Genomic DNA, 15,732 nt, shown 5'->3' on the forward strand with positions numbered 1-15,732 from the left:
CCACGGATTTTGTTATACACGGGGGATCTTGGAACCAAACCCCAGCGTATAACAAGGGTCCACTGTACTTAGTGTGAAAAATCGAAGGGGATATTATGTCTTAATTAGTAGCTTTCATTTTACATGCAGTTTATGTTCTTGACTACAGAATCTTCCCTCTGGATCACCACCAGTTGGATCCATTAAACTTACTTATATTTCAAAGGTAAGTGTACTCCTGAAAACACTGCATTTTCAAATCCATTCTGATGATATTTGAATCATTTTAAAAAGTCTAAGCTTATTACACATTTGGTCTAATGACTTAAAACTGTACTGGGAAGAAGATTGCCTTGAGGCTCTTTCTTTGGAAGATCTGATTGATATGGTGTAAAGCCAGAATTTTAAAATCATTTTCAATACTGTATGTGCACAGTACTATGTGCATATATAGCTAATCTGTAGTGAGTGAGTGAGTGAGTGTGTGTGAAGTCCAAACTAGAGACTGCAGTTAATTTTAAGTATACTGTAAAATTGTGGCCATCCAAGCTTCCTCCCCCCCCCCCCCCCCCGCATTACTGGGGGAAAAACCAGCCTAAAAGTGAAGCCTTCAGGAAGCAAAGCTGTTTTAATACTGTTTTGGCACCTTACAAGTCATTACTCATTTTGAAAAAGTTGGTAGGTAAAGTCACAGAGATTTAGGTGGTGGTAAAATGCTCCTTTGATGCTCTGCTGTTGCCTACCTCCGGCTTATTTGATCAAACCAGGATCATAAACTATGTTTTGAAGTTGACTTCATTGAAAAGCACATAGTTAAAACTAATTCTAACTTGTCTTAGTTTGGGCATAATGGCTGCATGGAGATGATCAAATCATAGTTTAGTAGGTTACAGTATGTATTGTTTTTATGCACTAACATGAAACTTCTTTATTCCCACTTCAGTGCTAACTTGGCCTAATCAGTTTGCAAAGGGATCTTGTAGCATCTTTGAGACTAACCGTATGAAATAAGTTGTAGCATAAGCTTTCATAGATTTGATCTACACTCGTCCCCCGGGTTACGAAATTAATTCGTTCCGCCGCCGCTTTCGTAACCCGGAAACTTTCGCTAGCCGAAAAAGCCATAGGCGCTAATGGGGAAAAGCCGCGATTTCGTGCGAAATAGCGCCGAAAAGCACCAAAATTTTTTTCGTAACCCGGAATAACCTTCGTAACCCGGAACTATTTTTTTCTATTGATTTTTTTCGTAACCCGGAAATTTCGTAACGCGGCGCATTCGTATCCCGGGGTACCACTGTACTTCCTTAGATGCATGGAGTGAACTGATGCCCAGGAAGGACCTTTATAATCAGACTATGGCTCATTACAAACGGGCATAAAAGTACCGACTGGGTCCGTACTAGGGTTAGGAAGGGGCGTCACTTCTTGACACCCCTAAGCCTAGTACGGACCCAGTCCATACAAAATGGTGGCACCCGTTCCACATGGGGGCTGCCATTACGACGTCACAACTGCGCGAGGGCACCTAGGGCGCCCTTTCTGTGGCCCCGGAAGGAGCTCCATTTCAGAAGGAGCTCCTTTACATGGCTGCGCCAGCGACGCATAGAAGAAAGGGGCCAAGCGGCCCCTTTCTCCTCCTCCCCGCCGCCATCGGGTGTCCTCGGGGCTTGAAGCCCTGAGGACACCCCTTTCCAGGCCGTGGAGAAGTGGCCTTTTGCAGCTTCCCCACGGCCTGGAAAGCAGCGGATTGGGGCCTCAGGCTGCCGTTGTGGCAGCTGAGGCCCCAATCCGGCAGGGAAAGGGCCGGTTACAGGCCGCCCCAAATGGGCGGTCTGTAACACACCTAAGAATAGCCATAGGAATGCAAAACCTGTGGGTATGATGATGAGGCAACAAGTTCTGGTTTGTTGAACAAGTTAAATTTATAACTTGTGGTATAAGTTTGACTTGTTTTAGTAGTTGACTAGAGCTTATTTTTAAACAATGATTCCTCATTTGTATGTAATGATAGGTCAGGATTTGGAAGAGTGAAACCAAATCGTGGAGAGGAGTGGACTCAAGCCCAGCATTTGCAGAGGCTTGTATGTGTGAAGCTAAATAGTTAATGAGATTTTAAAGAAGCCAGGATGTAGCCTCCACCTTTAATGTGTGGCTTTGTGACCTGGCTTCTTTGAAAGCCATTGCCATTGCAATAGTTTCCTGCTTTGGCTATAACAAAACTATGGCTAATTTTGCCTTCCAGGCTTATTTCAGTGCTCAAGTAAAGACAGGTGTGGCTACAAGTTGAGATATTGCCAGGCTTGTTATTGATTGTCTGAACTGGGTCAGCTATAGTGGAAATAAATGCTCCTGATCTTTTTATGGCCACATCAATGTAAATGCATGAGCCTGAGGCTCAGTAATGTACTAGTTCACAGTTTAGTATTGCATCTGAACACAGCTGCAACCTCCTCCTCTGAGAATGTTTTGGATGAGAAAATTCTAAATAAACTTGTGAATGATGAGAAGAAACTTTAACATATTTGAACAACATACATTTACAGTTGGTCCTCCCCATTTGCAGCTTTGACTTCTGTGGAATTGTTTATTTGCAAATTTGATTAATCTGTTGTCCCTAGGAATCTCTAGGTCCTTCAGGGTGATTCTGCTGGATATTGATCATAGGAGTTTATCACATAGGAGGAATTTCTCTTAATTTCAAATGAAAAGAAAGTGGAGCCAGAACACATTCATGTGAATTCCCTAGTTCAGCAAATTTACGTGAATTCAAATTGCATTCGAACTGACTTCCCATTGCCCAAAAATAGCATGCCATTGCCCGAAATTGCGTGTGATCACCTCTCACACAATAACGTGAAACCCCATGATTGTGTTCGGATTGCCATTGGATTATATCTCCAATTTCCCTTGTCTGATAAAATCCATACAGTCATGTTGGAGAACCTAGAGATTCCTAGAGAAAATTCTTGGCCCAGGGCCTAGGATATTGGAACTTCCATTCAATATGTAGAGTGAGAAAAGTTGTGGAACAAAAATATTAAATATTCCCTCAGTTATGATCTGAGGGAAAATCGTTATAAACTCTAGTAACGCTGGCACTTAACACCTTTGAGAATTTCTAAAATAAACAACAATTCCTGCAGCAGATGCTGGAAATATAAAGCTGAAACAGGTTCATACTACCATATGTGGTTAGGGTTGCCATAAGTCAGGACCTCCAAACTGGGACAAATGTAGGACAAAAATTTCAAATGTAGGACACTTTTTTTTGTGTGTGTCCTACATTTGAAAAGGAGCCTCGCTGAGGGGAGGCTTTCCTTCCCCGCCTGGGCCCCGTTCTTGCCGGCGGATCCCAAGCGGGGAAGGAATCCTCCCCTCAGCCCAGGGCGGGGGAAATCCCGGGGGCGGGGGCAAACCGGGGTGGGACCGTGCGGACCCGCCCCAAACTGGGAAAGTCCCGCCCCCAGGCGGGATATGGCAAGCTTATATGTGGTGGACTTGTAAATTTATTCAAAACTATTGGTCCCAAATTCATGCTGAAATTAAAAAAAAAACTTTTGAAAATTAATCTCAAAAAGATCCTAAGTTATATCTCCTGAGTATGACTGAAGCAGAATGGGAGAAGAAATTCAGAAGGAAGCTATACTATATGACAACTGCAGCCAGATTAGTCCTTGCAAAAAATGGAGATCAGAACAGCTCCCCACAAAATGATTGGCTATGGATGATGATAGACTTAATTGAGATGGACAAATTAACCTACCTTCTTAGGGATAACTCCCTTGATTAGTTTAACAAGGAGTGGTTAGATACATGGAATGAGATTTGCCTTACCTTAAAAGAAAGCTAACTGAAAGGAATTTCTGTTGGGATGAGTATTGTTGAATTCAATGATTAGTATTCTGAATTTAATTTGTAATGACAAAGTTATGATGATTTATCAGTTTATTTTAACAGGTTAAGATTAAGAGTTTTATTAATCTGTTAATTAAAATTACAGAATTAAGGAAATTTATTACTTAAATTTACTTAAATAAGGAAAGTTACGAGAATTGTTGGACAAACTACAAAGCCAGATTATAGAAGCGAGATATCTGCATCAGATAAGGAACTTGAAAGTCACGTTTTATGGATTGTTTGTCTAAATCTGTGTGTTTTCTCTCTCTCTATTTTATTCTGTACGTCTGTATGTTGTGATATATTTTTATAAATACCAATAAAGTTTATTTTAAAAAAAGAAAGAAAATTCTTGATGCATTTGTAGGTCTTCCAATGCAGCTCTATGATAAATAGGTGTTTTCCAATGCTCTCAGGCGACCCCCATGAAAGGATCATTCGACCCCCAAAGGGATCCCGACCCACAGGTTGGGAACCACTGCTATAGAGGTATACTCTCAGGATAAAAAGTGGTTTTTTTATTTGCTTTTTTTCACTATTTCATGATCTTAATCTGAGGAAAAACTGTATCCATGGTGCTTACGTGTATTTTTTAATAGTTTTATTGTCATATATTTTAATATTTTTATTATCTGCTTCATAACCCCTTAGCAAAATATACCATAAAAATAGGGGGAAATGTTATGTGACTAATGGAGACTGATGCCAATCTTGGATCTAATATTTGAAGGCCGTAATATTCTGTGGTAGTACTTTTGTTGTGTGTGTCTGTTTTACTTACCGTATTTTCCAGCGTATAAGATGACTGGGCGTATAAGACGGCCCCCAACTTTTCTTATTAAAATAATAATAACACCTCTTCAAAATCCAAGGAGGGAGCTGGCCGGCGGTGCTCATGCCGGCCGGTGGCACTTCTTCCCAGCCCCTGCGGAGGCCTCGGCCTCCTCAGAGGCCTGGAAGGAGGGAGCAGGCCGGTGGCACTCACGCTTGCTGCGGCGCTCCTTTCTGGCCCCTGCGGAGGCCTTGGCCTCCTCAGAGGCCTGGAAGGAGGGAGCAGGCCGGCGGTGCTCGCGCTAGCCGTGGTGCTCCTTCCCGGCCCCTGCGGAGGCCAAGGCCTCCTCAGAGGCCTGGAAGTAGGGAGCAGGCCGGCGGTGCTCGCGCTAGCCGTGGTGCTCCTTCCCGGCCCCTGCGGAGGCCAAGGCCTCCTCAGAGGCCTGGAAGGAGGGAGCAGGCCGGCGGCGCTCGCGCTAGCCGTGGCGCTCCTTCCCGGCCCCTGCGGAGGCCAAGGCCTCCTCAGAGGCCTGGAAGTAGGGAGCAGGCCGGCGGCGCTCGCGCTAGCCGTGGCGCTCCTTCCCGGCCCCTGCGGAGGCCAAGGCCTCCTCAGAGGCCTGGAAGGAGGGAGCAGGCCGGCGGCGCTCGCGCTAGCCGTGGCGCTCCTTCCCGGCCCCTGCGGAGGCCAAGGCCTCCTCAGAGGCCTGGAAGGAGGGAGCAGGCCGGCGGCGCTCGCGCTAGCCGTGGCACTCCTTCCCGGCCCCTGCGGAGGCCAAGGCCTCCTCAGAGGCCTGGAAGGAGGGAGCGCGCCGGGCTTAACCCGGTATATATGACAACTCCCAACTTTGAAGAAGATTTTCATGGGTTAAAACGTTGTCTTATACGCCAGGAAATGTTAAATGGTAAAATGTTAAGGGCTAGATATTTGAAAAATAGTTCCAAATGTTGCGAAGTATGACATCTAAAAATACTTGTGCAGAAATGCTTCTATGACACATAGACTAGGTTTTGATTGAACATGACCTTGGACTCCTCCTCCTCCTTATTTGCCTCTAAGTTTACACAGTTGAGACACAAAGTAATATGTGGAAGAATTGTTGAAATTTAAAATTGTAGAAATCCATTTTTGGAAGTTGTTGAGATCAGAATCAGAAACAACTCTGCGTCATTCTGTTACAAAAATAGCTGTATGCCATGATTTGAAAGATATATTGTTTACTAGGATCAAATGACACATTTTTAAAAAGGAGGGCTAATTGTCTGTAATGATTATAACATCTGATGTGCACAGTAATGAAATCACTGAATTTTCCAATGCTAATTGAATATACAAAATGGCAGTGGCTTAATACATTTTAGAGCTGTTTGCTGAGCTTTTATAGAAAAACAGATTTCTCATTTTCATGATAATTAGGACTTATATATTAAGATCAGTTAATGAAAAATTGCTTTGCTTACTACAGTGTTGATGGCTAATACTATCACCTTCTACTATTTGTTTCCAAATAGGTTGAGCTAAGACACATCTTAGGCTTACAGTTCCATATCATAAGCTAAATAAGTTATATATATATTTTAAAAATACTTATTTTTATAAATGCACAAATTAATACACTATATGTTCTAATATAAACATAATATATTATTTTCTTAAAGTTGTAGGCTAGTTTGAATGTCATTCTAACCCTTAAATGCACAAGCCTTTCGCATTAGAGCAAAGCCTGGGGCTTGGATGCTGCGTCTCTTTCTTCCTCCATGTGACCAGGTGGAAAGACAGTCCATGAATGAGTACATATGAATGGGTCATCATGGTTTAAAATAGGTTCTGGTTTGTTGAGCAAGTTAAATTTATAACTCATAGTGTTAGGTTGGCTTGTGTTAAGAGTTAACTACAGCTTATTTTTAAACAATGATTCCTGATTTGTATGTAAGGATAGGTCAGGATTTGGAGGAGTGAAACCAGATCATGGAGAGGAGTGTGCCCAAGGCCAATGTTAGCAGAGGCTTGTGTATATAAAGCTAAATAATTATTAGGTATTTGTGAAAATCTGGTCAATAAAATCAAATTTTCTAGATGTGAAAATGGTTATTACTACAGGTCTCTTGATTTTTTTCCAGCCCCCTCTCTCCATGTTTCCAAATTATATTTTACATCTCAGTTATTACTTACCAGAAGCAGCATTTATATAGTGCTGTTACAGTGTTTGCTCAGGATGCATGTCACTAAAAATGTTGGAAGACTACTACATATGTTCAGGACATATAAACTGAAGAATGAGGGAATTTAGCCCAAAGCAATGGAGGAGACTTAGCTTCTGAAAGCACCTGTGACTCTGTGCTGTAGGAAGACAAGCTGATGTTATTTGAGTAGCGTATAATTTGGCTAGCACATTAAACCAAAGTGCATAGGCAGCAAAAGTAGTTAACTGTGGCATTATTAGACTGGGTACAATTTTGTGCTTATGAAATGCTTGGGGAAACAAACAAAATGGAAGTGTCACAGTTATTCTAAAAATTTGGTTTTGCTTTAAATAATGGGCAACTAATGGTCCCATCCACACTGTAGAAATAATCCAGTTTGAGACCACTTTGATTCCCCTGGCTGAATGCTAGGGAATTCTGGGAGCTGTAGTTTTGTGAGACATTTAGCTTCTCTGTCAGAGCTCTGGTTCCATAACAAACTACCATTCCCAGGATTCCCTAGCACTGAGTCAGGCCAGTTAAAGCAGTCTCAAACTGGATTATTTCTGCAGTGTGTTTTGGACTAATGAAGCTAATTCAGAGGTTCTTGGCCAGAATTTTTTCTGGTACACTACACCAGTATAACAGTGCCACCAGAACCAGTTTCAACAAGAAGAAAAAGGCTGCAGGTGCAGCAAATAGGAAGGAAGCACTGGGAAGCAGGCATAATGATTTTATGTGCCTATCTTCACTACCATTGTGTTCTTGGGAAAGAAAAGGCAACCTCTAGCACTAGAGTGAAGAATATGGGGCCCCTAGGGCCATTTTGTGGCCCTCAGTTCCTCATTTATTTAGAAAGATCACTCTTGGGTCACTTCCAATTGGAGAAAATACTTCTCCTTAGCTGAAACTGGCCCAGTGAAGGCCAAAAACACTGTGAAATTGCCCTCACAAGCTCCACGGGACATATTAGTGCCAATTTGTACTAGAGATGTAGCCTCCCAAGGTTCTGGTTGTGTGTGACCCTCCACATGTTGCTCACCCAGTTGCTCTAGCATAATGTACTGGCAGGAGTCTGGCCCTTATTTCCTGCCGTTGTCAGATTTTCCACAGAAGTGGCAAAAAAGAAGTACAATATCTCCTTAAAATAAGAACTTGAGTATTTACAATTTCTTTGAGGTCCTATCATGGCAAAATAGCAGGTGGATGAACTCTCCTTTGTTGATGTCCAGGGAAGATTTTTAGTGGTGAACTAAATTTGCAAACTAATTTTCCTTGTACAGCCAAGTTTACCTTTTCAGCAAAATGGATCCTTTGGAGCCAGCATGCTAGGAACATATATACTGATGGTAGAATGTTGCTCTCCTTAGCAGCAGCTCACTACTGTTCTTGTGGATCTGTATACTGGAACTGTGTGTATGCTTAATTTATATTGATTTATAATTGAAGAAATTTTTATGTTGTACAGTTTGTGATGAGTTTTTGTACACATTTTAATATGCATTTGATAAGATCTATGCCTTAAAACATGAAATTTGTTATGTTTGGTAGGTTAGTGATGCGACTAAACTGAGGCCAAAGGCAGAATTCTGTTTTGGTAAGTTTTAATAGATTGCTCTTAATTTACAAGGACTTTAAAACTGAAACCAAGATGTGTTCTCCTTTTTCCTTGTAAGACACAATGTATCTGTTTAACGTACAAGTTTATCTATATTCCTTGTTTCTTACCTAATATAAAGAGAAAACATCAATTTCTTTTAATTGTTGAATAGTAACATTGAGCAACAAGTGGTAGCTACAAATGGGATATTTCTGAGTGAATTTCAACCAGTAGCTATAAAATAGCTGTAAATTACAAAATGTTTTGAATTTCAGAAATAGCTGTACTTTGCATCATTGAAAAAAATCACAACTAACTTTTCATGTCATGGGCACATACAGTAAATTATGTGTATGTACCAAGAACTTCTAGTATGCATCAATCACTATGTATTAAAATACTTGCCAAATTGTTTTTAATAGTGTGTTTTATCTTACATTTACTGCTGCTAAAAGAAAGCTAATTGGCCAAGTTAGTGTAGGCAGCAGCTGCTGCTTTACATCTATTTTAAGCTTGGATATTATCAAACTTTTAGGTGTTAAATGGACATGGATGGTATAATGTATATTTAAGACAAATGAAAAGATTCAGTGTATATATTTGGTTGTTGATCAGTTTGAAATGAAAAGAATATATATATTGTAAATGGCAAGAGACCAGGGTTTTTTTTTAGTATTGTTTGAAAACATGATGGTGTTAGAAATTAAAATTGGTGTGTGTGTATTTGCAAATGCTTGAAGTCGTCACTACTTCTGAAAACAGCCTAGCAATTACATGTTAATCACTTTTGTTTCACAGTGATTGAATTTTTTTTCTAATTTTATCCTTGAGCTCCCCCTTTTCATAAATTGAGAGACCAGATAATAAGATTGCCTGAACAAACATTAATTGTATTTCTGGTACTCGGCACTGCTTCTTCCAGCATATTGCCCCTGCATATGATGCAGGCACACTGAACAGGAGTGTGTTCATATTTAATTTTTTCCTATTTGGAAGCGGATTTGAGCATTACAGTTGGATTCTATGTCCTGTTATTTATCAGTAATTTGTGATGTTCAGTTGCCTCTTGGTGTTGCTGTATAGAAAACAATATATAGAAATACTGTAACATTGTGAGCTATAATTGATGGAGGCCAGATAGCAGTTTATTGACATATTCTCTCCCCAGCACTGCTTCTCATAAAGAGACTGACAAATGTTTGGACAGGCCCTATGCTTAGAACAGATTAAGGGTGGTGGCTTTTTGAAGTGGCAAAAAAATTATTTAATTTTTGATTCTAAAAACCCTGAATCATATGTAGAACGATATCAGAGAATGAGTCATAATTTTGAGCTGCTTTTATTTCTGATAGGAATGTTTTTAAAGGTAGCTACATGCTGTATTTTTTCATCTGGTTACCATTTGTAATCTTGCCAACGCTTGCACACAGCAATATGCCTTGCATCTGGCTATTTTGTAGCACCATTTTTACTAAGCTTTCTGTTTACCTGTATTTATTTATGCTCAGTTGGAAAGCACACTAAATAGAGTATTCTTGAATATTAATGTGCTGGCAACAGTTAAAGAAGAAGATGGTTGTGTTGCCTGCAGTCATCCTATATGAATGCATATTTTCACATCAAGTGTTCTAATATAAAGCAGTGTAGAACAGTCTTTGTGAACAGTTTATTTCAGTTTGTTTCTGATATTTTTCTGATATTATATTTCATATATAAACTGTGAGAACATTTTATTCAGGCTAAGTAAATCGATATGATTATCAATCATGAGCAGGTTACTTACATAGTTCTATTTCATTTTGCCTGAAGCATTTGGGTTCTGAATTAAAATCATATAGATTCATATCATGTTCTTGTCTGCACTTCTTTGTGCTTTAAAAATAATATTTTCCTCTAAAGTGCCATTCAAACTCTAATTTTATATTTGAAGCCATTATATCCACCATACCATTGGATGTTATGCATTTTATAAGAATGGTTAGTGTATTTTGAAAATGAAAATAATCCTTGTGTTCCCAGAACAAGGTTATTATTTATTTCTTTGGGCTGCAGGTGCATTGGTTGCAACAAAGCAATTCTGCAGCAAAGCTGTGGGAAACCGTTTGCTTGGGAAACTAAAAAAGTTGCTTATTCTTTGTCACATAACAGGCAACCCAAATACACATGCACCTGCACCCCCATTGAATTTTATAATGTCTGGAAAAACAAAACAGTACTCTGTAAGCCTGAGCATAGCTCTAAGGAACTCTAGAGTTCTTTCATTCATAGGGATACTATACTATAAGTCAAAGCTCACTTCATGGCACATAAGAACAGTTCTGCTACTGAAGCACTGAATGTGGATTTGCTGCATGTTTTAATGAATAATACTGTAAAAATTAATGCTGTGCATTCACTGTTGTCTGTAATAGTAATGAATGCAGGGATGAGGAAATACTTCCTACAAGCCAATGATCAGCAAGACTTAGTTGAATGGGTAAATGTCCTGAACAAAGCTACCAAAATCACAGTAAGTAATTTTTTTTTTGGGGGGGGGGTGATACTAGGTTCATTTCACATACATTCTTATTAAGTTTGGCAAAATATAGCAAAACACCTTTTTCTTATTCCAAGTTCACTTTTTAAGCAGGGAGAAAGATTATATACTTTAAGACCCACTATACTTTCAGTCATGTCCCAAAATCACTATATACACACACACACAGAGAGAGAGAGAGAGAGAGAGACAGACAGACAGACACACACACACACACACACACACACACACACACACATACACAGTTGTCCCTTGGTATCTGTGGGGGATCCATTCCAGCCCCCCTCCCGTGGATACCAAAATTCGCGGATGCTCACGTCTCATTGACCCAAATGGTGGTGCGTGCATGCAGCCGCACCACCATTGGGGACAATGAGACAAGTCCTCCCTTCCTCCCTTCTGCCTCCCTCTGTGAGGCTTCCCTGGGCTTGGCTTTAGGGGAGCAGGCTGGAGCCCCGTCAGCTGCAGGGACTCAGCACTGGCATGGGGTTGGGGCTGGAGGCTCCAAGCCCCAAGCCCCTGTGCTGGCTCCCTGTGGCCGGCTGGGCTCCAGCCTCCTTCGCCAAAGTCAAGCCCAGGACAGAAGACTTTCAGGAGGAAGAAGGAGGTAAGGAGGGAAAGATGGGAGGGAGAGAGGGAGGGCACACGGAAGGAAGGAAGGAAGGAAGGAAGGAAGGAAGGAAGGAAGGAAGGACAATGTAATAAGTCCTTCCTCCCTTCCTTCCCTCCATCTTTCCGCACCTCCTTATGCCCTATCTTCCTTCCTTCCTTCCTTCCTTCCTTCCTTCCTTCCTTCCTTCCATCTCTCCTTACCTCCTTCCTCCCCCTTTGAGGCTTCTGGGCCTTGGGTCTTGGAGTCTCCATCCCCAAGCCCCTGCGCCGGTGCTGACTCCCTGCAGGGGTGCAGCATCCTCCCCCAAAGCCAAGTCTAGTGAAGTCTCACAGGAGGAAGAAGGCGGGAGGGAGGTAAGACTCGTCCCATTGTCCCCAGTGGCAGCGAGGCTGCATGCATGAGCTGCCATTGGGGACAGCACAGGCTTCCCGTCGTGGATGCTCAAATTTGCACATGGCAAGTCCATGGATAAGGAGGGCCCACTGTATTTTGTAAGTTAAGTGGGTCCAGAAATTTCCACAGATCCAAATCTCTTTTTTTAGGGTAACATGCAGACCTCTACCTCAGATTACAGTGATTTCAGTTTGATTATGGCAGTTTCATATAGCAAATTGGTGTGTGATCTATGTTAAACTCCATTTGATATCTCACTGGTGAACATGGCAAGTTTATTATGCTTGAGTAGTTAAGCTTAGACACTACATGTAGTTGTACAGAACTGGAATAATTTGATAAGATGAGTGGCAACAGTATTGAGAGGAAGTTATTCTCAGGTAATCTCCACCAAGCATTTGTTATATCAATAAATATTATTAAACATATTTTGTAATCTTAAATGTGTGTAGTTTTTTGGTGAGAAAAGGAATGGACAGATACTGATTCCTGCTTGTTTCAGATCTTCAATGGATGTTAAGATATCCCTAGACAGTCCCTGAACACTGACTTTTTAGCTTAGCAAATTTACTATGATGCAGTCCATTTGGTAATGTGTTTACTGTTATCCTTTCTGCCAAAATTAGAATGTTGTTAGTAATGAAATCTTCTGTTTTGTTTGAAAATATTTTGATACTATATGATACAACACCCACATCACCTGCACAATGAGATTTGACAGATTTGCCAAGTAGGGTTTCAAGAAAGTGCTTTTGGAAATGGAAAGCTTAGTATAACGAGTGTATTTGCATCCCTTAATTTTCTGTTTTTCAATACACTTAAAATAGTTTCAGCTATTGTTCTTCATAACCTTTCTATTTTTGTGTCACAGCTGAAGCTGCATTGTAAGATTTAACATCTTTTAAAAAGACCCAATAGAAGTTATCAAAGTAAGCACAGTAAGATACTAAAATTTATAGATTCAAAATTAATTAAATATATAATTTAAGTCGTATTTTGAGAAACAGGTTTTGGAGGGTGACATAGGAAATTTCAGGCATATCCACCCGATTCTGTCATTAGTAAATAGTTAAGACTGAGTAAACAAACATGACTTGGACATGTATCTGATAAGCCTCCTTCCTCACATTTTTTGTTGAACTTGACATCTTCAACAGAGTTCCTGTTGGGAATCCCACCAACCCAAAGGTTTAGGCTGGAGAGTATACAAAAGAGGGCTTTCTCGATGGCAGACTCTCAATTGTGGAATTCCAGCTCAGGAGAAGTCAGCCTGAATCTATTCAGACTGGGCTTGCAAGAGTTTTTTTTTAATTACTTTTATTACAGTACTTTTTTTTTATTACACCTCTGGCTTTTAAAACTACTTAGACTATTCTTAAAATAATGTGTTTCTGTTCTGTTTTTTATACTTTGACTTTGTTCTCCATTGCTTTGGGCACCCAAGTGATAGAAGCATTATTTATGAATACTTTTCATGAATAAAACATAGAATTGTTAAATAACTTTGATGAGTCAAGTCTCACTAGTCTATTTGAATTTTGAGAGTATTGTTTACTTCCCTGTTTATAAGGAATTAAACCATCAATTTAACAGTGCATATATTTCTCAGGTACCAAAGCAGGCTGATTCATTGTCTCAAAGTGATAATCCAGCATGTCACACTGAAAATCTGGGGTTAAAGAAGCAAATGTCTTACAGAACAGAAATTGTTGGTGGTGTTCCTATAATAACTCCTACTCAGGTATGATTGCATTTTTATAGCATTTTCTATTTAGGAAAAGTACTAAATTATCAGAATGTTATCCCTCTAGGTGGATGATTTCCTGCAGTAGGTGGCCTCACAAAACTTGCCATTTTTATTATTTTGTTGTGTGCCTTTAAATCATTTCTGATTTATGGCAACCCTTTGGGCATCTCATCATGGGATTTTCAGTGGCTGAGAGTGTGTGACTTGCCCACGATCACCCAGTGGGTTTCCATGGCCAAGCAGGGAACTGAACACTGATCTCTAGAGTCGTAGTCCAACAGTCAAATCAATACACCATATTGGCTCTCTCCTTTTATTATACTCAGTGATATAATATGTACATTGCTTTGCAAACACAATCCTGCATGTTGTATTGAATTGATAGTGTGCTCATCCAGGATTTTTAGATATGCATTCACCCCCTCCTGCTGTGTTTCATAGAGCCCACTGACCTGCTTTTCAGAAGTTGCAGAGTGTCTGGAGGGGGAATCAGTGAAAATCAGCTCCCATTTTTTCCAGTGGGATAGTACTAAATGGATGGAAATCTGCCAGTGGGTGGTCTGTTCATAGACACGTCTATCAAAATACTGTGCTTTTATTTAAGAACTGCTGGTGTGGAATAAACTGCTAATATCTGCAATTGCTCTAGTTCTAAGATAGGATTATTGCTGGTTTTATCATTGATGAATATGCCAGAGACTTGTTCCTAGTTAGATAATACAGCCATGAAAACCTGATAACCCAGTGATTCTTGTATTAATACCCACAATTCCCCCTTCCTCTCCAAAACCAAACAAAAATGGTGAGCTATTCTAATGTTAAAGGTCTAAGAATGCATATACTTGAAACTCTTGCTTAGTTTTTTATAGCACATTGCCTTTAATGAAAGGAGAAACCTGATTCTGATAGGATTGTTACTCACACAAGCTGTTCAGTATGAAACTTGCATAACACTTGCCTGCACATTAGCTTAATTGCATCAAAATGACTAATATTCAATATTTACAAGCTGTGCCAAAAGGCTATCGTCCCCAACAGTGGCTGCTCTCTGTGAGCCCTCACTTACTTCTGCACCTCCTTACTTGGGCAGAAGATCCCGTGGCTTCTGAAGCGCTGCTTCCTGGCCCGGGAGTCTGTTGGAGAGAAAATGGTGAATAAGAAGAGCCCCTCTTATCACCAGTCGCTTGCTCCTTTGTTCTCTGCAGCACAATTGGAGCGATATATATAAAAAAAATATTGAATGCTCTAAAGTGTTCCAGGGTTTTATAGATGTTGCTGCCTGGGCTCCTGGGTCCCTGCTGGGCTCCTCTCGCCACCGCTGCCTGTGGAGGGCTGGTGGTGAGTGCGGGGGCCTAAATGCCTCCCCGCTGCTGCTCCTCCCTCTGGCCGCCGCCCGCGGAGGGCTGGTGTTGCTGCCTGGGCTCCTGGGTCCCTGCTGGGCTCCTCTCGCCGCCGCCGCCTGCGGAGGGCTGGTGGTGAGTGCGGGGGCCTAAATGCCTCCCCGCTGCTGCTCCTCCTTCTGGCTGCCGCCCGCGGAGGGCTGGTGTTGCTGCCTGGGCTCCTGGGTCCCTGCTGGGCTCCTCTCGCCGCCGCCGCCGCCGCCTGCGGAGGGCTGGTGGTGAGTGCGGGGGCCTAAATGCCTCCCCGCTGCTGCTCCTCCTTCTGGCTGCCGCCTGCGGAGGGCTGGTGTTGCTGCCTGGGCTCCTGGGTCCCTGCTGGGCTCCTCTCGCCGCCGCCGCCGCCTGCGGAGGGCTGGTGGTGAGTGCGGGGGCCTAAATGCCTCCCCGCTGCTGCTCCTCCCTCTGGCCGCCGCCCGCGGAGGGCTGGTGTTGCTACCTGGGCTCCTGGGTCCCTGCTGGGCTCCTCTCGCCGCCGCCGCCTGCAGAGCAATTATAGGGATTGTAACTGAAGGACTCCAGATTCAAAACACTTATATTGCTCATACTTGCTCATCTGGCTTCTTAAAACTTTGAAGATAGTTCTTCTGAATTTTAAATATTTCAGTTCTGTATTGA

The 15,732-nt window shown here is 41.7% G+C and overlaps 1 protein-coding gene across 5 annotated transcripts in view; it reads left to right on the forward strand.

Annotated features, from left to right (window-relative positions):
• Positions 1 to 15,732, forward strand: part of PLEKHA1 (pleckstrin homology domain containing A1) — a 59,975-nt gene that overhangs the window by 22,125 nt on the left and 22,118 nt on the right. For all 5 annotated transcript variants that reach the window (XM_089510074.1, XM_089510077.1, XM_089510078.1 and 2 more), the window contains exons 3-6: positions 149 to 205; positions 8,380 to 8,425; positions 10,840 to 10,937; positions 13,580 to 13,711. In XM_089510074.1, coding sequence (XP_089366200.1) covers positions 149 to 205; positions 8,380 to 8,425; positions 10,840 to 10,937; positions 13,580 to 13,711 — 333 coding nt within the window. The remainder of the gene's footprint in view (positions 1 to 148; positions 206 to 8,379; positions 8,426 to 10,839; positions 10,938 to 13,579; positions 13,712 to 15,732) is intronic.

This window comes from Sceloporus occidentalis, unplaced genomic scaffold (assembly GCF_023333645.1).
Source record: "Sceloporus occidentalis isolate IW3139 unplaced genomic scaffold, rSceOcc1.0.p SCAF_2, whole genome shotgun sequence".
Taxonomy (NCBI): Eukaryota; Metazoa; Chordata; class Lepidosauria; order Squamata; family Phrynosomatidae; genus Sceloporus; species Sceloporus occidentalis.